Source organism: Peromyscus leucopus, chromosome 7 (genome assembly GCF_004664715.2).
Source record: "Peromyscus leucopus breed LL Stock chromosome 7, UCI_PerLeu_2.1, whole genome shotgun sequence".
Taxonomy (NCBI): Eukaryota; Metazoa; Chordata; class Mammalia; order Rodentia; family Cricetidae; genus Peromyscus; species Peromyscus leucopus.
Window position 1 is genome coordinate 115,992,557 of NC_051069.1, and position 23,456 is coordinate 116,016,012.

The 23,456-nt window shown below is 56.6% G+C and overlaps 1 protein-coding gene across 6 annotated transcripts; it reads left to right on the forward strand.

Annotated features, from left to right (window-relative positions):
• Positions 1-384: 384 nt before the first annotated feature.
• Smtn (smoothelin) lies at positions 385-23,301 on the forward strand. 6 transcript variants are annotated; one of them, XR_005092066.1, is made up of 22 exons: positions 385-489; positions 2,153-2,258; positions 6,861-7,009; positions 7,340-7,433; positions 7,525-7,603; positions 7,696-7,793; positions 8,650-8,988; positions 9,073-9,145; positions 9,729-9,800; positions 9,884-10,366; positions 10,524-10,696; positions 13,585-13,737; positions 13,821-13,896; positions 14,903-15,067; positions 15,163-15,225; positions 15,414-15,495; positions 17,249-17,422; positions 17,636-17,756; positions 18,580-18,731; positions 19,634-19,798; positions 21,806-21,851; positions 22,983-23,003. XR_005092066.1 is itself a non-coding variant. In XM_037208136.1 (21 exons), exons 2-21 carry the CDS (start codon positions 2,208-2,210, stop codon positions 23,131-23,133), a joined length of 2,817 nt encoding a protein of 938 aa, XP_037064031.1. In that variant the 5' UTR covers positions 385-489; positions 2,153-2,207; the 3' UTR covers positions 23,134-23,301. The 6 variants fall into 6 exon arrangements, 5 of the variants coding, with proteins under 5 accessions (XP_037064031.1, XP_028726519.1, XP_037064029.1 ...); XM_037208136.1 differs by lacking the exon at positions 21,806-21,851 and having other exon boundaries at positions 19,634-19,702; positions 22,983-23,301; XM_028870686.2 differs by lacking the exon at positions 21,806-21,851 and having other exon boundaries at positions 22,983-23,072.
• The last annotated feature ends 155 nt before the right edge of the window (positions 23,302-23,456 follow it).

Below are 23,456 nucleotides of genomic sequence, written 5' to 3' on the forward strand. Positions count from 1 at the left end.
CAAAGAGGAAGGCGGGGAGGGGCTGTCTGGACCTTTCAGGGCTTATACGATCCCAGGCTATTTGCCCGGCTTGTGGCACCCTCCTGGACTTCGGCTTAAAGCCTGCATCCTGCCGAAGACCACCCGAGGAGGACGAGGACACCGCGGCAGCAGCCCCCAAAACTACAATACCCAACAATCCCTGGACGGGGCGGGGCGGGAGTTTAGCGGGGGCGGGGCCCAAAAATTGAATTCTCCCAATAGGACCGGAGCAGGGGCGGAACCCGGCAGAGAATTGGCTGGGACGGCTCGGCAGGGCGGGGCCAGCCAGCTGGCTGGCGCCGCGGGACAGGCGTCTGCCGCAGAGTCCAGGGGACGTTGCTGAACCGGCCTGGGATCCCGGGCTGTGGTGCCGCCCGCCCGCCCGCCCGCCCGCCCGTCTCTTCTGCATCTGCCGGTCCCGAGCAAACTAACACGAAACCGCACGGAAAGGACGGGTCGGATTGAGAGGTGGGTGTGAGGATCTCGGGGCGACCCTAGGAGTCTAGATGAGTCCGGGGGTTGAGGTGGTGAAACCTGGATGTCTGGACAGGGATTCTGGAACTCCCAGGTCCGGGAGCCCCAGCCAAATTACGGGAGCTTTAAGCCACAGGATTAAGGTTCTGAGACCTTAGGGAAGGCACCTATGGACCTTGAAGAGGGAGGCTCCACGATCCTCAGAGACACTAATCTGTGGGGAACTGATACCTTGAGGAAGCTTTCCCACATCCCGACCCCCTCCCGCGGGGTCTTAACAATCTCCAGGACCTCAAACATGAAGCCATGGGAATGGTGGCAAGCAGTGACAGGAATTTCTGAGCAGAGTGGTACTAGGAACACCCTTGCCCAACATGAGGAAGCCCAGCATGTCCACAATATCTAAGACCGGTGACCATTAAATGACATTGGGCAGGGGGAGTTACCCCAGACAGAGTAGCTAGATTAGGAGGCCAAGACCCTAAGAATGGCTGGCGAGCTCAAGCACAGACGGGGTTCTTCAAACTCCAATGAGTGTGCATTAGGACTCCCCCAGACCCATTCACCGGATGGGGTGACTCACACTAACTGACTGCTGAAGAGAGAAGGGATGATTTGGGGATGAATCAATGGAGGTGGGGGTCCTGAGGCCATTTCAGTCACCACATTAACTACGTGTCCAGGTGTGCTAGGCCTTGGATTCTCGAATTCCAGAGACTCCGGGGCTCCAGGAAGGAGAGGGTTGGGCTGGAAGGCTGGCACCAGGTTCGGGGATCCATCTTGATGGGCAGCGGTTGGACAAGAAACAAACATCCTGGAGTCTTGGCGGCATTTTTGGGAGGGGACTTCAGAAGGCAGAAATAACCACAATTTGTATTAGATTCTTCCTGCCCTTTGATTGTGAGTTTTTACTGACCCCCCTGTGATGAATCTTTGGCCCTCTCCCATCCTGAAGGCCAGAGGTTGGGTGCCTCGTCTCCCCAAGGCCCCTTCAGCTGGGAAGTGAACTGTAAGTGGATTCTAAGTGTGTGAGCCGACAGGGAGAGCTGGACACCTGGCTCCAGAAGGTCAGGTCAGTTGGTGTCACAGGGAGGAAAGGTGTGAAACGGATATACGCAGAAGGCCGGCTCCAACAACTGATAAGTCACAAGTAGCTCCCAGACCTATGGGAATGAGTGCCAGTTGCCGCAAGACTTGGACCTGGACTCAGCCCACAGCCAGATGCCCAATGTGTGGAGAGAAAGCAGGCAGAGGGGTAGGCTGGGCAGCCCTAGAGATGAGTGGGTGTGACAGGAAGCTAGAGAACGGCTTGCACCCCCTGGTGGTAAACAGCTTGGGTGGGCCTTGCTGATTCCTTTTCCCAATCCAGGTCCATGCCCTCCTTGTTTAGAGCTTAGTCGGGATTGCCAACTCAGACCACAGGGCAGACTGGCAGCCAAGCTGGTGAGGCTGGAACAGGAACACCTATTCTTGGTTAGTGAGTTTTGCAGCAAACCACCGTAGGGCAGAAGACAGTCCCCAGCCAGGAGCCACATGGCAGGGTAGGACAGGACAGAAATGAATGCTCACGGGCTAGAGAGGGAAATCGAGGCATAAAACCCAAGGGACTGAGATTTCTACAAGCTCCAGCAATCTAACTCTTGTCTGCCTCTTGCAGAATTCCCCCAGTGCCACCAGGAGCTGACGCACATAAGGAGCTAGGGGCCAGCAAGATGGCAGACGAGGCCTTAGCTGGGCTGGATGAGGGAGCCCTCCGAAAACTGGTAAGTAGCCCTATTACCGTACTGTGGGGTGGGCAAGAGCCAGCCCTGGGATATAGGGCCGATACTTTTGTACTTTTCATTACTTGGGAAGAGGGAGGGGTGTGGAGGAGAGGGCAAAGGAACGGCCAGGTTGGTTCCATTTGGCCGATCCGCAGGCCCTTGTGGCATGTGCCTGTCCATGTCCGGTGCCGAGACCTGGTCCCTCCCCACCTCCAACTGTCACCTGCTTAAACAGTAACTTCTGGGGACTCGCCCATGGGCTGCCGCAGGTGTGGGAAGGCTGGGTCTGCCTCTCCTGGGCAGCCCGGGCACTGCCCACTCCTGGACGCCTGCCCAATGAGAATGGTAGCAGCAATGATTAATAAACCAGAGCACAGCAGTAGGTTGCTGAGTACACCGTCTTACAGAACGTTCACACGTGCTACCGGGATCCTGCCACTCTGTGTGGTGAAATCACATACCCAAACACTCCAGGTTAAAAGCTTTACCAGGGTCCAAACTCCAAAGGGGATCTTGGGATACCCAGAGTCTGGAAGAACCACGAGAGAAATAGACCGTGGGCTCTTATGGGTTCTGTGATGTCTACTCTGTTGTTTTCTTCTTTTAGCCTCAGTTTTTTTTTTTTTTTTTACTTGTTTAAAAAAAAAAGAAGGTTGCTAGTGTTCGCACAGGGGTGAAACAGGTATGGCCCTAACTTGAGGATAGAGGCTGGAGTAGTCTACTCCATCCTTGTTCACCACCTTCTTCCTACTCCCGCGTACAGGCAGGCATTAGGACAACAGGGCAGGGCAGTGATGTGTGTCCATCCGCAAGGCCATGCAAGTAGGCCATGGGGAGAGTGGCCACCACCCGGCCCCTGATCTCTGTTCACGGCAGAAAAGTAGAGATTGACTTTCTCTACAAGTGTCCCACAGCACCACCCAGCTTTGCCCCTAGAGGCAGAGGCTGGGACCTCTTGGCCTAGTTGCCTCCATCCCCCCTAGGCAGTTGGCCTGTGTCCTGGGGCCAGCCTCTTAACCTCATTCCTGTGTCCAGGAGATGGGGTTGGGTCTCCAAAGACGCCCACCAGCCATCTTCACCGTCCCTCAAGAAGTCAGGGTCCTCGTGGAAAGCCAGGCTGGGTGTCCATGAACTCATCTCAGAGGTTCTCCAGCATCAGATCCCACTCACGCAAGGTTTGGGTGCTGGGAGAAGTTACAGGGAAGAACGGGAGCAGTAGTTGACAGACGCACTTCCTCCCAGCCCCGGGGCCTGGGAGGAAAGGACAAGCGAGACCTGACCCCGTCTCGGCCCCGCGGCCCCAGGCCCACCCCGGCCCTGCGTCTCCACCTCCCCGCGCCCGCCATTGCTGCGCCCCAGAGCTGTGAGAGGGTCCCACCCTCCGGCCTCGTGGCAGGAACGGGGGCGTCCCAAGCCCGGCTCCTCCCCGCGGGGCCCGGCCTTATATGGGAAAGCTGTGCCCAGCTGACTCGGGGAGCCGCAGCTGCTTCCGGCCCCGCTCCCGCACATTCCTGAGGTCGGGGTGGTGGGCTGCGTGGGACAGGGGCACCCGGGGACAAGCACGCCCGCGTGTGTCCCCTGCCACGTGTCTGCACGCCTTCTACCTCCCGGCCGGGTGACCTGGGGAAGCAGCTTAGGGGCTGTGAACCTCCCTTCCTTTGCAGATGGGACGTTCAAGCCGGCGGTAGCGGGGGGCTTCCTGCCGGGATCCTAGCAGCAGCGCCCGGCTGGAGACTGGGTGGGTGGGGCGTGGGCGAGCCCCGCGCTAGTGGCCGCAGCTTGTGGCCCTTCAGCGCCCCCTGGCGCGGCGTTTCCCCATTGCTCTCAACACCGCAGGCAGCTCTGATCCTGGGATTGAGGGAGGATTTGGAGGAGAATCGCTTCTTGGGCAGGTGGAGAGACTAAAGTTACAGAGACGCTAGGTCGGCCGGACGCCCCCAGCAGCAAGAGTAGAAAGCGCCGGAGCCCCAGTCCCGCCCCCTCTCCAGCCTCCCGCAGGAGGAGGAAGCACCCTCTTTCCTCCCAGGAGAATTTCACTAGGCAGTTTCGGAAACCGACCCCTTCCCCCTGGTGGACAATAGCTCTTTGTATTTCCTTCCCTCCCTCCCACAGTCCCCTCTACACACAGTGGGGGTTACTGAGAGGGTGGGGAACTCTGGACACAGTAGGAACACTGTGATCTGACCTTTGGTGTTTGAGAGGGTGGGGAACACAAGACACACAGCAGAGACACTGGTCAGAGCTTTGCCTGCCGTCCCAAAAGGAAAGATCATGCCAGAGAGTGGCCTGCAGAATGAGGCCCATCTCTCAACCACGCCATCCACTTTCGGGATTCAGAGGGAGGATCCCAGTTTCCAGATCGAGACACTGAGGTACCCAGGGGTTGTAGAAATGGCCAAGTTCCTATCTCGTTCTTTTTGTCCAGGGTTTGGAAATGGGGACCCATGATAGAAAGGATTAGTTATTGTATCTCCAGGCCTTTACCTTCTGGACCAACTGTCCCCCAAGGCCACCAATCTCCAAATATTTCAGGGAAGTGAGCATCGTTCCCTTGGTTGTAATAAGGTCTCCTAAGGCTTTGACATTTCTAGACCAGGCCCAAGGGATCTTCAGTATAGAAGGTCAAAGTTCCCACCGTGACAGAGACCCCAGCATTACTGTTATCTTCAGCCTTAGACAAACCTTGCAGTCGGAGAGACTGACGTTTAAACTCTCAAGTTATTTGACCATAAACAAGATACTCATTTCCCTCTTATCAGATGGAAATAATGTATCAAGAATAGATAAAGGGGCTGGAGAGCCCAATAGTTAAGAGCGTTTTCTGCTCTTCCAGAAGACCCAAATTTGGTTCCCCCACACCCACATCAGGTGGCTCACAACCGCTTGTAACTCCAGCTTTGGGTAATCTGATGCCCTCTTCTGGCCTCCACAGGCACCCATACACATGGAGCATACACTCATACAGACACGCGCATACACATAAATACAAATAAATCTTTAAAAAAGGAAAAAACTCCGGAGACAGGCAGGCGAATCTCTGAGTTCCAGGCCAGCCTGGTCTACAGAGTGAGTTCCAGAACAGCCAGGGCTGAGAAACCCTGTCTCAACCAAACAAACAGAAATGACAAGTGGGGATTCAGTGCAGGGTCCGACACAGTTTAGGTCTCAATAAATATACCAGTAGTTCTGTCTTGTCTTTGCCTCCTACTCCTGGCTGACAAGAACGGAGAGGGGAGGTGATGCATTCTGCACATGCATGCCGTACACGCAGCAGAGACCACCTCGGAGTCTCTGCTCCCTTCCCAGCTCCTGCTCTGTCCCAAAGGCCATTGTCCTGCCTGGAAAATTAGGAATTAGAGAGGTTAAGGAATATGCCCTGACTGTAGAGTCAAGATTGGGACCTGATGGGGCCTCTGGCCTGAGCGTCGGGGGACAGACTCTCCCTAGCTCCTCAGGAATGTGGATCTTGGAGGACTGCCCCCCAAGGCTTTGGCCACTCTCTTCAGATTAAGACAAGCTGGTTAGTGGCAAAACTGGACCAACTCACACTCCCTACTGAAGCCTGTTCACCTCTGCCCACCCTCCACCAGCACCCCCCCCCCAGCTCCCCAACTGAGAAGGAAAGACCAAGGAGGAGGATTGAAAAGGGAGAGCTAATCACCTGGCGCTTTTCCTGTTCCTGTTTGCCTACCAGACCTACACTGGAGGCTTGGCTCTGTCGCCGCCCTGTAAGCCAGCCCTGAGCCAGGCCTCTTCCACAAGATCCCTTTGAGGGGGCACTGTGCCAGGTGGTGTGGGGAGGGCACCAGGATTGCCTACACACCACAGGCAAGTGCGCTTTTCTGAGCCTGTTTCTGTCAGGTCCCCAATTTTCCTTGAACTGCTGAGCTGAGAAGCTGATGAGAGCTTCCGGACTCTGTGGACACCTCCAGGGGCTCTCTCGATAGACTCTAGCGCTAGCTGCCTTGCCTGTCCTTTTCTCTAGGGGACCAGCCCTTCCCATTCTGGGTCTTGACTTCTTCCATCGTGGCTAGGACTAGTAAAGAGGGAAAGTACCCATTAGCCAACCAGGGAACTAGGACTCTACACCACCTTCCTCTGCCTCAGTTTCCCTATCTAACATGTTTTCCAGCAGGGCCCTGCTACTCTGGGACTAGATCACCAGGGGACTTCAGCTACCTGAATCAGCCTTCCCTTTCCAGGGACCTTGTTGGTAGCTCAGAAGGGTGACCAACACTCTTCCTGCCGTGGCTCCCGGGTCTGAAAGGCTAACGAAAGACTCAGGAGAGCAGGTGTCAAGTCACATAAAGGAGTGCCTGGCTGCTTGGCGCTTGGCTTCTTGGGTGGGTGGTTGCTGGCTCTGCACTCACAGAAGGTGGTCTGTGTACCACAGTGCACAGTGGACTGACTCCTCGGGATCTTTGGCGTCATGAGCTAGGTCTCTCCTAAAGATCTTGAGTGGGAGGCAGGCACGTGGAAGGCTTAGGGTAGAGCGACTGGAGACCAGTCTCTCATTGTGCCCCAGGCAGAACTGTGGGCAGCTGGTGCCAGTCCTCTGCCCCTGACAGAATGCCCTACCCCTCATTCCCACCTGCGTTGCAGCTGGAGGTCACAGCAGACTTGGCAGAGCGGCGGCGGATCCGCTCCGCCATCCGGGAGCTGCAGCGGCAGGAGCTGGAACGGGAAGAGGGGGCTCTGGCATCCAAACGTTTCCGTGCCGAGCGGCAGGACAACAAGGAGAACTGGCTACAGTGAGTGGCAGAGGGGGCGGGGTTTGCAAGTGCAAGCCGGGGATCGGCTCATGTGGAGACAGGTGTGTCCGCCGCCTGTGAGCATTGGCGTGCACAGGATATCTGTGGGTCTGGACCAAGTGCCAACTGTGGCTGTACAGTATGGGTGGCGTGTGGCGTTCGTGCCTGTGTCCACAGATGTATAGATATCGATGTTTGCTCAGAGGTTCTGCCCAGACAGCTCCGTGTCTCTCTGTCAAGGTTCAGGCCTCTGACCCTGACCTTTTCCTTGGGCTCACATCCCCCAGACCCTGTCACGCAATGGTAGTTACGCTCATGATGTCTCCGCAGCTCTCAACAGCGGGAAGCTGAGCAGCAGGCTGCCCTCGCACGCTTGGCAGGGAGGCTGGAGTCCATGAACGACGTGGAGGAGTTGACCACACTGGTGAGGCCCAGGGGAGGCAAGGGGTAGGGGAAGGGTAAATGAAGACGTAGACCGCACAGTCTATCGCCTGTGGCCTGCCTGTCACCCACAGCTTCGGAGTGCCGGCGAGTACGAGGAACGCAAGCTGATCCGAGCCGCCATCCGCCGTGTGCGAGCTCAGGAGATCGAGGGTAGGTGCCCTGCCCCTCGACCCACCCTTGCCCTGCCAGCTGCTGCCCACAGCATGCCAGTCACTTCCTGACACTCGCCTCTGCCCTTCCAGCTGCCACCTTAGCTGGGAGACTGTGCAGTAGACTGCCTAGTAGTGACTCCCGAGAGGAAAGCAGGAGGCAGGCAGCTCACAGATTGGACCCTGGTAAGGTAAGGAGTGTGGGTGTGGAGGGAGGATGGGCCAGTGTCTTGTGCCTCTTGTTGCCAACAGAACAGGGCACAGTGCCTGTGTTCTTTTACTACACTGCCGTTTGACTGGGAGCTGGCCCTTGGCCAGTGTCTGAGGAAACCCTGGAGTTCATTTCTTATACTCTCGGGCAGCTCCCGCCATGTGCCTTCCGCTCCAGACCTTGAACTCGGGTTTTTCTCTCAAAGCCAGCCTGTCTGCACAGCTCCAAGTTACTGTTCCTTCCCTATCGCTGCTCTTATGGATACATTGGCCCCTCTCCAGCTCCCACTCCTACTTCCCACCCCTACCCCTCCCACCCGGCCTGTGCTCCGCAGCCAGTAGGATCTCCTAGAAATGCAAGTCAAGTCCTGGTACCTCCCCTGCTTAAACACATCCCACGCTGCCCCTTCCCCTCCAGACAACCTGCATCCTTCCCTCACCAGGGCCTGACGTCAGGCCCCTGCTGAGCGGTGCTCTGTGTCATCCCTATTCTTCAGGTGGTGTGGGAGAGGAGTCAAGACATACGGTTGCCACTAGTGGCCAGCAGGGGATGCTAGCTGCCTGGTTCTGCACAACTTCTCCCTGACTAGCCAGTCTGAGGTCCTTTAGGAAGAGGCAGGCGTCCCCAGCCAGTCTCCTGTTAGCACCAACCATTAAATTAGGATCTGGTTGTTGTCCAACCACCTTTGGCACTGACTAGCCTTCCTCATGCAGGTGTGCCTACAGGAAGCCGTGCCCAGCTTCTCTGCTTTGCATGGCCTGCTCTGTCAGCTCCATGGGTGGGGGTAGCGCTCGGAGTCAGAGACACCTTGCTTGCATCCTGTGGGTCCGCTGCAGGTACCAGAGCAAGAGCAAGAGACACAGCAGACAGCAGCGCCAGAGCCGACCCCAACCCCAACCCCAACCCCTGAGGACACCAGCCAGGATGTGACCACGGTGACACTCCTGCTGAGGGCCCCGCCTGGGGCCATGCCCAGCTCACCACCTGCCTCACCTGACAGTTCACCCGCCACCGCTGCTTCTCCCGAGCCTCTGTTAGAACCCGCTGGAGCCCAGTGCCCTGCCGCTGAGGCTCTAGACGCCTCTGAGGCACTCCCTCGCCCTTCGAGAACTCCCAGCCCTGAGCCCCCCATGCCACCGGCACCCCCCAGCTCTCAGGGGCAGGTCATCAGCAAGGTGAGTCTGGTGAGGGGCAGGGATGCCGGGCAGGTGAGTCCCTTGGTCTGAGAGCCCTTCCTATGTGGTGTGTCTCCCTTGCAGCCCCTGCCTGGGCCCACGGAGCCCTCTAACGCCTTGGGCCCCGCCAGAGACTCCTCCGGCACTAAGAGAACAGGTGAGGATCCCTGTGCAGGTTGCTACAGGCATCTGCTTGCCCCTGCCCCGCTCCCATCCCCTGCCTGTAGGGTGGCTTCTGCTGCTTCAGCAGCTCTACTAGCTTCCTCAGGTTCAGGCAATCCCTGACATTCCCCACCACTGCCCCTGAGGTATTCCCGCCCCTGCCACCCATGGCCAGAGGCCTCCTTACAGCCTTGAAAGGCAACGGGCCTCAGGCACATTCTTTTCCCCAATAAGGGAGTACACCCATCACCCAGCTGGATCTATGGGCAGTACTGGCTGGGGGGTGGGGGGGCTGTCCCCTAGTCTCATCAGTAAGGAGAATCTGGATACCTTCCTCTGGCCCAAACTTACCCCTGGCTCCTAAGAGTGTCCACGTCATCCTGGGGTCAGTGCAGGAGAGAAAGGAGGAGCCTCCAAGAGAGCCGAGTAGACAGGCCTCGGCAGTGAGTGTGCTGGCCATGGTGAGGAGGCTGCAGAGGGTTGAGATAAATGTGACATGGACACCACCCCCACCGTTTACTTTTCTTTCTCTTCCCGCCCGCCCCGGTATGGCTGCCACCTGTTCACCAACCTACCAGATCTGGCCAAACCACAACCCTGCCAACGCTCGCTATCTGTGCTCAGTCCCCAAAAGCCAACCCCAAATCGAGGTACTGCCCATATTTACCATCCCCAGGTTCTGGGCAGTCCCTATCCCACCCAGCCACTGGGACAGCCTTCTTGTCTCTTCCAGGACCGTCCCAGTTCCAACGGGCTGGCTCCGTGAGAGACCGCGTCCGCAAGTTCACATCTGAGTCTCCTGTGGCTGCCAGGCTCCAGGATGGCCCACCCCGAACAGCCCTCACTTCACTGACCCCCACAAGGCTCCCGGGCCCTTCCTTGGTCGGCTCCACCCCAGCCAACTCCTCCTCTCGAGGTCCCAGTGACACTTCCTCCCACAAGAAGCAAAGAGAACTTGCTCATTCCCTGGCCCAGCTTCAGAGCGGCCCTCAAGAGGAGGGCCCTGAGGGGCGGGGCTTGGCTCCCAGGTCCCTTGAAAACAGAGCAGGGGGGCCCAGGCCCTGCTCAGAAGAGCCCAGTACCCCGCCGCCTGTGGGCATTGGCACTGGGGAATCCGGGGGCAGTATGAAGACGACGTTCACCATTGAGATCAAGGATGGCCGTGGCCAGGCCTCCACAGGCCGGGTGCTGCTGCCCACAGGCAACCAGAGAGCAGGTAGGGTTCTCACTGCTGGGGCCGAGTCCTCGCCACCCCTCACTCCCAGTTCCGCACGTGAGACCAGTGCTACGCCCGGTGTCCAGGGCGTCACTCCCCTTGACTGGCACTGCCCTCCCTCCACCTGGCTCCAACAGCGGCCCTTCTCCCCAACCAGAATTGACGCTGGGACTGCGGGCACCCCCGACCCTTCTCAGCACCAGCAGTGGGGGCAAGAGCGCCGTCACCCATGTCAGCAGCCCTGGCACTGTGACCCGGCTGGGGAGTGTCACGCACGTCACCACCTTCAGCCATGCCTCCCCTGGTAACCGAGGAGGCTACAACTTCAAGGTGAGCCTTTCTCCTCATTCCACCTCATGCCACCGGCCTCACCTTTCACCCACCCCCTGCAGAGATGGCTTGGGGGTGCAGGGCTCGCAGGCTTTCTCCACCATGCTCCTCCACCACTATGTGCACAGAGCAGCCCAGGCCAGAGAAGGAGCGTCGCTGCCAGTGGTCCACAGGGAGTCGGGGGCATGGCTAAGATGGAACCACTGTATCCCCCAAAGACAGAGCTGAAGTCATTCTTCCCATGTGCTGAGCCTTTTATTGTTTAGTTTGTTTGACGTGGAGTCTCTTGTACCATGGGTTGGCAATGATCTCAGGACATAGCCAAGGGCTGAACCTGAACTCAGTAATCCTCCTGTCTCCACCCCCACCCCAAGTGCTGGCATTACCGGTGTGAGCCGCCATGCCTTGATCCATTTGCTGACCTCTCATCCTTGTACCTAAACTGGTCCTCAGTTCATTCTTAATGAGCAGATGTGAAGACTGAGGCTCAGAGAAGGTGGTAGGGGCTTCTTCCTATGGCACCCCTTATACCGCTGTTTCCACCCAACATTGGACATCAGCCCCAACGAGCCGATCAGGTCACAGGCTAATGCAAGCTCCGCCTGGTCCATTAGGAGATTGTTGATTAGCATCTCCGCCATGGGGGCGGGGCAGAACCACTGATGAAGACAGGCAGGCAGGGGGGTACCAGGCAAGTGAGGCACCAGCCTAGCAGGTGCCACGGGAACTGAATACGATGTCTTCCTTCTATTATTCATTCCCAAGCCCAGGATCAACTGGCTGGGAGCTCAGCTGAGGAAGAGATTCCTAGTGGGCTACCCCGGTAATGCCCTCTATGAAAGACTGAATGGGACTTTGAGGTGAGGCGGTCAGACAGAGCTAGCTTTGGGTCATCTGAGGAGTAACAGGGAGAGAATGGGAACGACAGCAGCCTTCTTGCCGCAAAGCAGGACCCAAGAGATAGGGATGGGTGTCCTGAGGGTGGTTACAGACGAGGCTCTTGGGGAGAATGGAAGGTGTCAGGGTAAGACGGCTCTGGCACTAACAACTCACCTGTCTCCCCATCTGAGGAGAGCAGGCGATGTGTCCATGCTGCACTTGCCCAGCGGCTAGGGTTGGATCTGAGCACCGTGGCTGGGCTAGAGGACGTGTCTCTCCGGGCCAAGCCCCCATTCCAGCAGACTGCTTAAAATCCCACCTCTTTGTGCCTCCATTTCCCTGACTTGTTTAAAGGTTTCTGAAACAGCATGGCACGAGAACAGCGCTGTGCAGGAGTCCAGCAAATCCAAGTCTCGCAGCTGATATACATGGCGTCTCAGTCCATGCCCTGCTCCCTGCTCCCATTTGTCTACCTATGGGTCATGGGGCTCTGGTCTCGGTAATCCTTGAGACGTGCAGCAGGCTGCCTGCCTGTTTGCGCAGGCTGCCCATCCCCCCCATCCCCTCCATAGATGAGCCCAGAATAGGTTTCTATTTGGGCAGTTGCTCCAGCTGGCTGGTAGCAGGCTGGGAGGCCAGCAGGGGCGGGGCAGGCTCGCTGCCCTTGCCTTTGCCCTCAGACCAGCTGCGAAGACTCCGATGCTGCCAGCGTAGACAGCAGCCCCTGCTCCTGCCCCCACCATCATACCCCCAAAGAGTCCCGGCTAGCACTATGCCGGGAGTACCAGGGCCTGGGCCTGAGATGGCTGTGGCCTTTGAGGAACGGTTGAGCCAGGCATTACAGGAGCTGCAGGCTGTGGCTGAAGCAGGCCGGGCAGCGGTGACCCAGGCAGCGGATGCAGCCCTAGCCACTGTAGAGCCCGTGGCTCAGGCAGCTGAAGAGCTTCGGGCAGAGACGGCCGCCCTGAGCCGGCGGCTAGACACCCTGAGCAGGCAGGTGGAGGTGCTGAGCCTGCGGCTGGGCGTTCCGCTTGTGCCGGACCTGGAGTCTGAGCTAGAGCCCAGTGAACTGTTGCTGGCTGCTGCCGACCCCGAGGCCCTCTTCCAGGCAGCCGAGGATGCTGGGCCTCCTGTGGCCCACCCGCCTGCCTTTAGCACCCGCCGCAGCTCCTCTGGGGGTCCCTCTCGCAGGAGCAGTCTCGTAAGTCAGTCTGTGGGAGGGACTTGATTTGAGCCCAGCTCTGCTGAGTGTCTGTAGATGGACCAGCACTGTCTCAGCCTCAGTTTACCTCTCTGTACAGAGGACTAGGCACTGGTACTCTAAGATTGGGGCAAGAAGATGCCGGGCTCTTACCCGTGTAGCTGTCTTGCAGCTTCAACCAGGCCAAGCCTCTCTGGGGCAGCTGCTGCCTTGGCTCTCCCTACCCTCACGACAGGCAGGGGCCCTGTGAGGAGGGGAGGGCTGTAGTAGCTGAGCTGGGCCTTGGCTTTTTGGGGGGAGGGGAGAGGGAGTTCCCCTGGGGGAGACAGGTCAGTGCTGGGTGCTCCTTAAATACTGGTTCCCAGCAAGGTGGGCAAAGAAGGAAGGTGTATGGAGCTCCAGAGAGCTCTTGGCTTGGGGTAGCCTCAGTCAGCCACCTTCTTAGGAGCCTCTGGGACCTGGTGCCCCCAGGCCGTATCACACTCACAGAGGGCCTAGCCTCAGTTTCCCCTATGTCATAACAGGGACAATAAAATCCCTAGTACAGGTATTTTCTACTGAATGGAAATCATTGTTACTACTGCTACCAGTTTGGATTAATATGATTCTGATATGTGGGGAACTCTATCCAAAGCTGCCAGTTTTACTACAGTGAGCCTGAAACCAACATGGCCAACCTACATTAGCAGGCCTAGCAGGCTGATGGTTATTTCCAGTGCTATGCCCACAGCCCCAGGATCTAATCCTCTCCCACCCAGGTTTCACCCACATCCCTGCATAAACCCTACACCCTCTGCACTCTCTGTAGATGGAGCCAGATCCCGCCGAGCCTGCCTCTGTGACAGTGGAAGCCGCTAACGGCGCAGAGCAGACTCGAGTGGACAAAGCCCCAGAAGGGCGGAGCCCCCTGAGTGCCGAGGCGCTGATGGCCATTGAGGATGAAGGAGTCCTGGACAAGATGGTATGTTAGCTCTGGTAGGCGGGGGCTGGCAGAGGGTAGGGATGGGCAGGTCCCAGGTACGCAAACAACTGTTTTATCTACAGCTGGACCAGACTACGAACTTTGAGGAGCGGAAGCTCATCCGGGCGGCACTCCGTGAGCTCCGACAAAGAAAGAGAGGTAGAGAGCCAGTGGCCCACTTAGATCTGTAGCCACTCCGCCCCTCAGCTGCGCCCCTCGTTCTGGAGTCCTTCCATGGACACTGCAGCTCGGTAGCTGCATCCGTGGGCCATCTGCTCCCTGGCCTCCTTGCCCTGTGTCCAGCTGTACATTCCCAGTCCCTCCCCTCGGCCCTTCTCCCCTGGCGTCTAATTGCTGCCCACTGTCGGGTGCGCCTTGCCTCAATCCAGATAATCCCCCAGCTGCTCCTCTCCCCTGGTTTGCCTCCCTTAGCCTCTGCCCCTGTGTGTGGCTGGTTCCTCTTTCTGCAGTTCTCTGGATTCGGCTCTTGTCTCCCTCATACTCTAGATTTTACTTCTGGAACAGTTGTTCTCTGAGAACAATTACTCCCCCACCCCACCCCACTCCCAGCTGGCAGTCAGATGCCTCCTGCGTCCCCGGCAAGTGCTGTACCGCTGTGCTATGTGTGCCCCGATGTCCCCTTTCCCGGCCTACTGGCTTTTTCTTCCAGTTAACCCTCTCCACCGGCTTTTCTCTCAGTTGTTCTTTCCCTGGGTCTGATTGCTTCTCCTCATCCTCCACCCACCCCTGGGTCTAGGTAGCCTTCTAGTAGCCCCTCTCCTCCCTGAGGCTAGTTTGAAGGTCCACCACTCAACTGCTGTGTCCACACAGCTCTCTTTGGAGGTCAGCTGTTCCCTCCTTTCTCAGCTGCTTATTCCCATAGGAACTTGTCTTGGATCCAAATACCCTGTGACATCAGCTCTTCTCTATTCCCTCTTCCACCTGCAGAGTCCATCACCCCCAACACACACTCAGCTCTGTGCCAAGTGACGGCTGCCCCCGTCCCCCCTTTTCAGCCATCCCTAGAGAGGCACTGCTTTCCCGGGCCGTTGGTGTTTCTAACCGCTGCCTCTACTCCCTCCCGTGTGCCCCCTTGTGTCTGTGCACGTGTGCTGTGTGGCGCTGGGCGGCCCTTCTGGGCATGCATGGGGCGTCCCCTGCCCAGACCAGAGGGACAAAGAACGCGAACAGCGACTGCGGGAGGCCCGGGCCCGGCCAGGGGAGAGCCGAAGCAATGTGGCTACGGAGACCACCACAAGGCACAGTCAGCGGGCAGCGGACGGCTCAGCTGTCAGCACGGTTACCAAAACTGAGCGGCTCGTCCACTCCAGTAAGAGGCTGAGCAGGGCTTGGGCCCCAGGGCGAGCTCAGCGTGGTTCCCTGTACCGTTCACACACTTCTGTGTCCCGTTTCCTGCCCCTCCAGATGATGGCACACAGACGGCCCGCACCACCACGGTGGAGTCAAGTTTCGTGAGGCGCTCGGAGAGTAAGGCCACCTGCTCCCTCCTCCGCCTGCCTGCCTGATGCTCACCTCCTTAAGTTCTTCCTTAAACACTGTGTCTTCAACTGCACCTCACCTTCACCTCTCTACTGCGGCACTTCTCTCCTATGGCAGCCTCCCCTCGCATTTCCTGGGGTCCAGCCCGGGTCCTCACCTCACTCCCTTTTCCACAGACGGCGGCGGCAGCAGCAGCAGCACCACAGTCCAAACCAAGACCTTTTCCTCTTCCTCTTCCTCGTCCAAAAAGATGGGCAGGTGAGCATGGGGCGGTGCCTATGGAGACCTCACTGCCTACCCATTCTGCAGAGGGGCAGGCTGACCTACTGAGAGGATAAGCATGCCGTCAGGGAGGTTCCAAACACGTCCTGCTTGCTTTGTGATCTTAATCCTCAGCCACACCACAGGGTAAGGGTGGAGGACGCTGGTGGAGACCAGACACTTGCTCTGGGTTTCACACTGAGCCTTAGAGAGTGACCTGACACCACTCACTGGCACTGCCACCTTCCAGCATCTGCAAACCACATCTGGGTCATGTGTTGATGACTTGAGGCACTTGCGAGGGAAAGGTACACCCCACAGTACAGAGGATACATACAGGGCTGGAAGAAAGCAGACCACAATGATTCCAGTTCTCAATTGGTGACCTGCAATGCAAATTCCAGACCTGCCACTGTGTCCTCAGACATCCTACAAAAGAAGCCTTTATTTCCTCATTGTCAGTGGAAATAGTGTGGATTCCTCTCACCTCTTGTAAAGTTTGTTTACATGTTTATTCATTTGTGTGTGTGTGTGTGTGTGTGTGTGTGTGTGTGTGTGTCTGTTACTGGGTATTAGAACCTAGGGCCTCATGTATGCTAGGCAAGCACTGCACCACTGAGCTACATCGCTGGCCCTCTTTGCTTTTTTACTTTGAGGCAGGGTCTCTCCCTAAATTGCTTATATTGGCATTGAACTTCCTCTGTGGTCCAACAGGCTGTGAACTTGCATCAGCTACCTCAGTACCTGGAATTATAGGCTTACATTTATTTTTTTGGGTATTTGCGGTGTGGGGAGAGGTGGGCACATGACAGAGTCTCACTGTGTGTCCCAGGCTGGTTTTGAACTTGTGATCTTCCAGCCTCAACCTCCGGAGTTCTGGGATTCCAGGAGCACACCAACACATCAAAGTCCCTTGTGGTGTTTAAATAGCACAGTGGGAGGACTGAGGGTGGAGCTCATTTGTAGAGCATTTGCTTAGCACACAGGAGACCCTGGATTCCTTCCCCCAGCACCAGAAGTAGCAAAAGTACACACAGTAAAGTCTTAGGAGGCCTGAACTACTCCTGTTTCCATTCCGCGCTGCTCACTTCACGACTTTTTATTGTTTGGTTTAGGTACTGGGGATTGAACCTAGGGCCTTGTGCTTCCTAGGCAAGTTCTTCACCAGTAAGCCACATCCCTGCCCTCTCATTTTTAAATTTTGAGTCAGAGTTTCCCTAACTCATCCAGTCTATCGCTTAGATGGTTCTCGAACTTGCAGTCTTTCTGGTTCAGCTTCCCCACTAGCTGGGATTACTAGTCCATGCCACAAGGTCTGGCTCACTGTTATTACTTGATAATGCCCAGGTTCTGAGCTTGCTGAGACAGTAGGACACACATCCCTAGAAAAGTCCTGGGGAATCAAGCCTGATCAAACAAGCGTGGCTGCCTCCTGTGTTTGTGCCTTTGTGTACTGCTCTGTAAAATGGGTGTGACAAGGACACCCACTCCCCACTGTTAAGACCACCCTCTGCCCCCCTTACCCTCTTTCATTTGTTAGCGGAGTCACTGGTGGTAGTTGATGCAGTATAAGGCCTCTCCTAAATGCTGCTCCATAGTAGCCCAGGAGGACCCCCTGCGGCCGTACAGAGAGCTGCACCAGTTTTGGCGTTTCCAATACCAGCAACATCAAGCTAGTGATCCTGGTCTGGTGCCAAGAGAGTGGACCTCACTCTTCCTCCAACCTAACATTCCTTCTGTCACCCTCCAGCATCTTCGACCGAGAGGACCAGACCAGCCCACGTCCTGGCAGCCTGGCAGCCCTTGAAAAACGTCAGGCAGAGAAGAAGAAAGAGTTAATGAAGGCACAGAGTCTGCCCAAGACTTCAGCATCCCAAGCACGCAAGGCCATGATTGAGAAACTGGAGAAAGAAGGCTCTTCAGGGTGAGTGGCAGGAGGTGTGCGCTGGCCAGTGGAGATGGCCTGGGCATTGGGGATAGGTCCTGAAGCTCAGTGGGCGGAGCTGGAGATGGGAGAAGCAGGGTTCCAATTGTGATAGGAAAGGCTGAAAGTCATGGGAGATTAGACCAGGGGACAAAGGGCAGGCTGGCCCACTAATGGAGTCTTGTGACCCTCCCCCCCACGTTACCCCCACAGCGGTCCTGGCACACCCCGTACAGCAGCCGTACAGCGTTCCACCAGCTTCGGAGTCCCCAACGCCAATAGCATCAAGCAGATGTTGCTGGACTGGTGCAGAGCCAAGACCCGTGGCTACGAGGTGAGCCCAGTGGAACTCCTCAGCTTGGTGCCCTCCTCAGCTTGGTGCCCTCCTCAGCTTGGTGCCCTCCTCAGCTTGGTACCCTCCTCAGCTTGGTACCCTCCTCAGCTTGGTACCCGCTCCTTAGAGTTAGTTCACAGCTCCCATGTACTCTGGCAGGAAACATGAAAAATGTTCTCGGGTGGGAAAGCTAGGTATCAGAGAGACCACGTGTCCTGCTCTGGATCCCAGAAGGGCCCAGTGAAGGCCGTTTGGGTTTGGTGGGCATGATTCAAGGACGGCTCCTGCTCTTGGAGTCCATCCAGTGTTACACAGAGTAAATGTAAGTGAGGAATGACTGGAACATGCCCATATAGTCTTAGCTAAGTGCCATTGGGCTTCTCAGTAGGAGGGAGGGCCCCGGGCCCCTCCCCCTAAAAATCACAGCTCAGAGGATTCATACGCTGAATCGGAAGAGGCTCATGGTTTTGTTTGTTTGTTGTTTGTTTTTTAATTTATTTAATTTTATTTTTATATGCATTGGTGTGAAGGTGTCAGATCCCCTGGAACTGGAGTTACAGACAGTTATGAGCTGCCACGTGGGTGCTGGGAACTGAACCTGGGTCCTTTGGAAGAGCAGCCCGTTCTCTTTAATGCTGAGCCGTCTCTTCAGCCCCAAGGCTCATGTTTTGAGTACTCACTTACTGTATAATTTTGAGCAAGCTACAAGGTCTGCCTGAGCCCAACTGCCGTCGGTCTGGGGTGCCAGAACGTTGGGCAGAGAGGGTTAGTAAGCATGGGAAAGTTGCCCCCCAGGGTCCTGACCCGCTTCCCCCTCCCATAGCATGTGGACATCCAGAACTTCTCCTCCAGCTGGAGTGATGGGATGGCCTTCTGTGCCCTGGTGCACAACTTCTTCCCAGAGGCTTTTGACTATGGGCAGCTTAGCCCACAAAACAGGCGCCAGAACTTTGAAATGGCCTTCTCGTCTGCTGAGTAAGTATGGGCCCCCATGCCTCCTGGCGTCAGCTGGGCTGAGCAGCCCTGAGACCCCATGGAAGTGGCCAGTGATACTGTGGGTCTGCAGATGAGACCCCCTTCCCCAGAGAGTTTCCGTCCTCCTCCACCCATGCCCACCTGTCGCTGAGTGTGCCAGGTGCCCACCGGAAGGAAGGAGCGGCAGGCTCGCCTACCAACCAGGCTACAGCCCACCAGGTGGCCCTGTCCATAAATTCTCCCTCTGCCCCTGTCCCTCTTCTCTCCATCTCTCTGTCCTGCTCTCCCTCCCACTACCACCAGAGCTTCCTGCTCCCACGGGGTCCCGGCTGGAGATTCCAAAAGGAGGCTCCTGGCCCAGGCACCGTGCCCGAGTGACCTATATAGGCCTATATAGGACATCAAAAGCCCTCCACTTTGGAATCGTTGCCCCTTCTGCACACCGCACCCAAGCACCCTCCTCCATCTTTTTCTTATTCTCCCCTTCTCTTTCTGGTTCCCTCCAGGATTTTTCCTCCTCCTCCCCCACTCCTCTCACGCCTCCCTCACCCCCCCCTCCATGGGGCACAGCCCTCCTCTCCAACCTCGGCACCAATGCCGTTGCCCCCCTCCCCCCTGCGTCCCCGCTTGCCCCAAGAGTTCTCTGCACCTGTGACTGGTTTGCCCCCCCCCACCCTTGTCTGCACCGCACACCATTAGTGACGGGTAGTGAGCAGCACGTCCACTGTCGGGAGGGGGCATGCGGGAGGCTGGCAGACGCGGCACTGATAACATAACTGAACTCATGTCTCTGTGTGTGTATGTGTGTGTGTGTCTCTGTCCTCCTTCTCTCTCGGCCTCTCTCCCTCCTTCCTCCACCGGGTCCTGCCCCCTGCCCCTTCCTGGCCCCCTACCCTCCCCAGGACCCATGCGGACTGCCCGCAGCTCCTGGATACAGAGGACATGGTGCGGCTTCGAGAGCCTGACTGGAAGTGCGTGTACACGTACATCCAGGAATTCTACCGCTGTCTGGTCCAGAAGGGGCTGGTAAAAACCAAAAAGTCCTAACCCCTGCTTGGGGCCCCACGGTGAGACATGCCGCCTCTCCCACCCGTCCCATTTCACCGGAATCTGCTCGTCAGTGCACAGAGAGGGGTGAGGGGAACGGGGGAGGTGCGGGGGGGGGGGGGGTCAGAAAAGCTGAAGGAGACAGGCAGGACCCTCGGTGACACTTGACACTATTGCCAGTGGGTAGTGATGACAAGCGAGGAGACCGATAGGGGAGCCCAGGAGGCCCCAGACTCAGGCTTCAGGCCCAGGATGGCAATCTGTAAAAAAGAGAAAAACTCAACTGGGATCTGAACAGTTCAGACTGAAGGAGGAGAAGGAGCTGCAGACACAGGAACAGGCCCAACGGGGCCAGGGACAAGAGAGATGGAGAACATAGCATAACCTGGAAGGAAGGGACTTGATGAGAGGTGGAAGGAGGAGACCACAGTTGGAGGACCCAGGAGTCAAAGGTATCTGAACAGGAGAGGCGTGCTCAGGCTAGCATTCTAGAACATTCCATGGGTGAAACTTGAGATAGTCAAGATGGAGCAACAGCAGAACTAGAGGAAGGGACAGAGCCTGATGTGGTGCATGCTTGCAGTTCCAGCATGCAGGAGCCTGACGCTTGAGGGTCACAGTTGAAGGCCAGCTTGGGCAACAAAGCAAGACCCTGTCTTTTGGGGTTTTTTTTTTTTTTGTTGTTGTTGTTGTTGTTGTTTTGGTTTTTTGAGACAGGGTTTCTCTGTGTAGTTTTTGGTACCTGTCCTGGATCTTGCTCTGTAGACCAGGCTGGCCTCGAACTCACAGAGATCTGCCTGACTCTGCCTCCCAAGTGCTGAGATGAAAGGTGTGTGCCACCACTGCCCAGCTACAAGACCCTGTCTTTAAAAAAAAAAAAAAAAAAAAAAAAAAAAAAAGGTAGAAAGACAGGGTCCCTGATCTGGTTTAGAGAAAGGAGGGTCAAGACACAATCAAATTCAGAATGTGCCATATGGGGATTTGGTGGTGTCCTTCTCCAAAATGGGGAGCTTGGAAATGGGGCCAGTTCAACAGGAAGATGTTTCTGGCTAGCTTCCCTAAGCCATATGGCTTTCCCATTTGGTCACCTCACCTCAGGGCCACAGGAAAGAATTCTGACCTGAACTGACTGTCCCATCACAGATAAGGAATTCAGAAAGCAAGTTCAGGCCACAGAATGATTTCAGACTCTCCATCCCGTGGTTCCTTTTATAGGAACCAGTTTTGTAGATAGAAGTAGGTGGGAGACAGAAGTAGGATCCCAGAAGACGGCAGAGTCTTATCCAGCATCCACAAGGGGTCAGAACCAGGACTGAAGTAAAGATAGAAGTCCAAAGGGAGCCAAGGGATTGCTGGAAGATATCTGACTCAGAGATAGTCAACAAGGATGCCCTGGGGTACCCACCTGGGCCAGGGTCCCTGGTGGGAAGGAACACATGTGCACACACACTCAGGTCCAGGTGTGGAAAAACAGACTTGGTACAGTCTCTCAGTCATATATGGACTTTGCTGCTCAGCAGGCCACTCGAAAGAAAAGAGGCTACTGTAGCTCTGATCGGGTAGGAAAGTGTGACTCAGCTACGTGCTGTTGCTTTAGTTGCCTGGTGTTTGGCTTGTCACTTGGGTAGCCTGAACCATGTACCCCAGTATAAACAATGGCTTTATAAGGTCTCCAGGGAGGCATCACGGGCAGGAGGGAGCTCCGGACTGGGGGAGGGAGGCTGGGATCCCTGGGAAGATAGCTGCAGTTGGAAGATGCTCCAGAGAGAGGCCGCCTCTTCACCATGGTACAGCTGGGTAAACAAGCCAAATGTGGGGTGGGGATGACCCCACAGGCACGCACATAGCCCATCATAAGTAGAGCCAGGTACCTGTCACTTATCCTGAGTACTTCCAAGATCTCAAATGAGGTCGGGAATGACTAATAAGGGGGGGGAGGGGCAGGGTCACAGAGGAGAGCAGAGTCTTATCCAGCACCTAGGAGTGATCCGAGGTAGAACCCGGACAGAAACTTTTCTGCTTCTCAGCGTGGTGAGGAGCTGGGCTGTGATCCCCACTACGCCGGAGGCTGAGGTAGGAGAATCACAAATTCGAGGCTTGCCTGGGCTTCAGAGTGATTTCAAGACCAGCCCCAGCAATTTGTCGAGACCCTCAGTCTCAAAAGGGAAAGAGCTAGGGATGTGTGGCTCAGTGGTCGGGAGTTTGTGTCTCAAGCTTGAGGCCTTGGATTTAATCTCCAGCACCACGAAAAATAGAAAAGTGGTCTAGGTGGGCTGGGAGTCGACCCCAGCCCTGCCACGGTCTTGGGTTTGAAGGTACCAGTGAACCTGGGTTAGCCCATGTCTGGGGGGGACAGCAGCAATCTGCTTTTGCCTTCCCTGCCAAAGTAAGCTTATGGAGCAGCAGTAAGGAGGGGCCGGTGCAAACTAGAGGCAGAGCAGAAGGGAGAATAAAGCTGAGCTTGTACCCCATCTTAAAGCTGGGGGGGAAAGGGTCCTACAGTAGGGCAAGAGGAGCAGTTGCCAACACCCAGGGTTGAGGACCCGTATCCCATTACCAGGTCTAACCTGGCCCCTTCCGAGCTGTGAGGCTGAGCAGAGTGCAGCACGCTGAAGGAGAATCGGAGGGCGGCTGCACACTGAACACAGTGTAGAGTGTGGGTGATCCAGCTGATATGGCTGCGGTCCTCATCTGCCTCCCTGGCTCCACCCAGTGCAGCTGATAAGGGCTAAAGGATCACTCCTGACATATACCCCCTGGCCTCCATTTCCAGTAGACCTGTTCCCTAGGAGAAAGCGCGTCACTAGGGACTCCTGGCCATAGAGAGACTAACCAAAGCGAATGGCTCCCAGGGGTATAATGGCCTAGCTGAGACTCTACCAATAGGGGTATACTAACTAGTACATGAGCAGGAGGTGGGCCCTCCAGAGAGGAGTTGGGGTCTAGAGCTAGAACCTGCCTGCCTGAGGTGGGGCATGGTTCACTCCCCGGCTCCATCTTTCCTCTATCTGCTTAGCCTATGGGCAGGATGGCCCCTGGGTTTGGCTGTGGCTTTCCGTTCCTGGAAAGTGTTTCTAGTCGATGGACAGTCTGAAGTTTATGAAAAGACCAACAGGCTGCAGCAAAGACCAGACCTCGGGGCAGAGGGACCCAGCAAAAAGCAGGCCGGCACTGATAACAACTCCTGTGCCCCTTCCCCTGCAGGATGCTGGTGGACTGTGTGCCCCTGGTGGAGGTGGAGGACATGATGATCATGGGCAAAAAGCCCGACCCCAAGTGCGTCTTCACCTACGTGCAATCGCTGTACAACCACCTGCGGCGCCATGAGCTGCGCCTGCGCGGCAAGAATGTTTAGCCACTCTGCTCACACCGCCCAGCCCGCGCTGCAGGCTGTCCCCATTCCACCCCAGCACCGTCCCCGTCCGTCCCCTCAGGGCGCCTGCCCACCGCCGCCCGGTCTGTCGAAACACCCCTCCCCCCTTGTACACACGCAGCGTTTTGATAAATTATTGGTTTTCAACGATCCTGACTTCTCTCTGCTGCCTTGGGGTATCGGGTTGTGAATTCTACCAAAATGTCGCCGACTCCCACAGCCAGGCAGTGGGAGGAGTCACCCCGGGATGTTCAGGAACTCCGATTTGATTTCCCACGCCATCTACCCGCAGCAAGTAAAGAGAA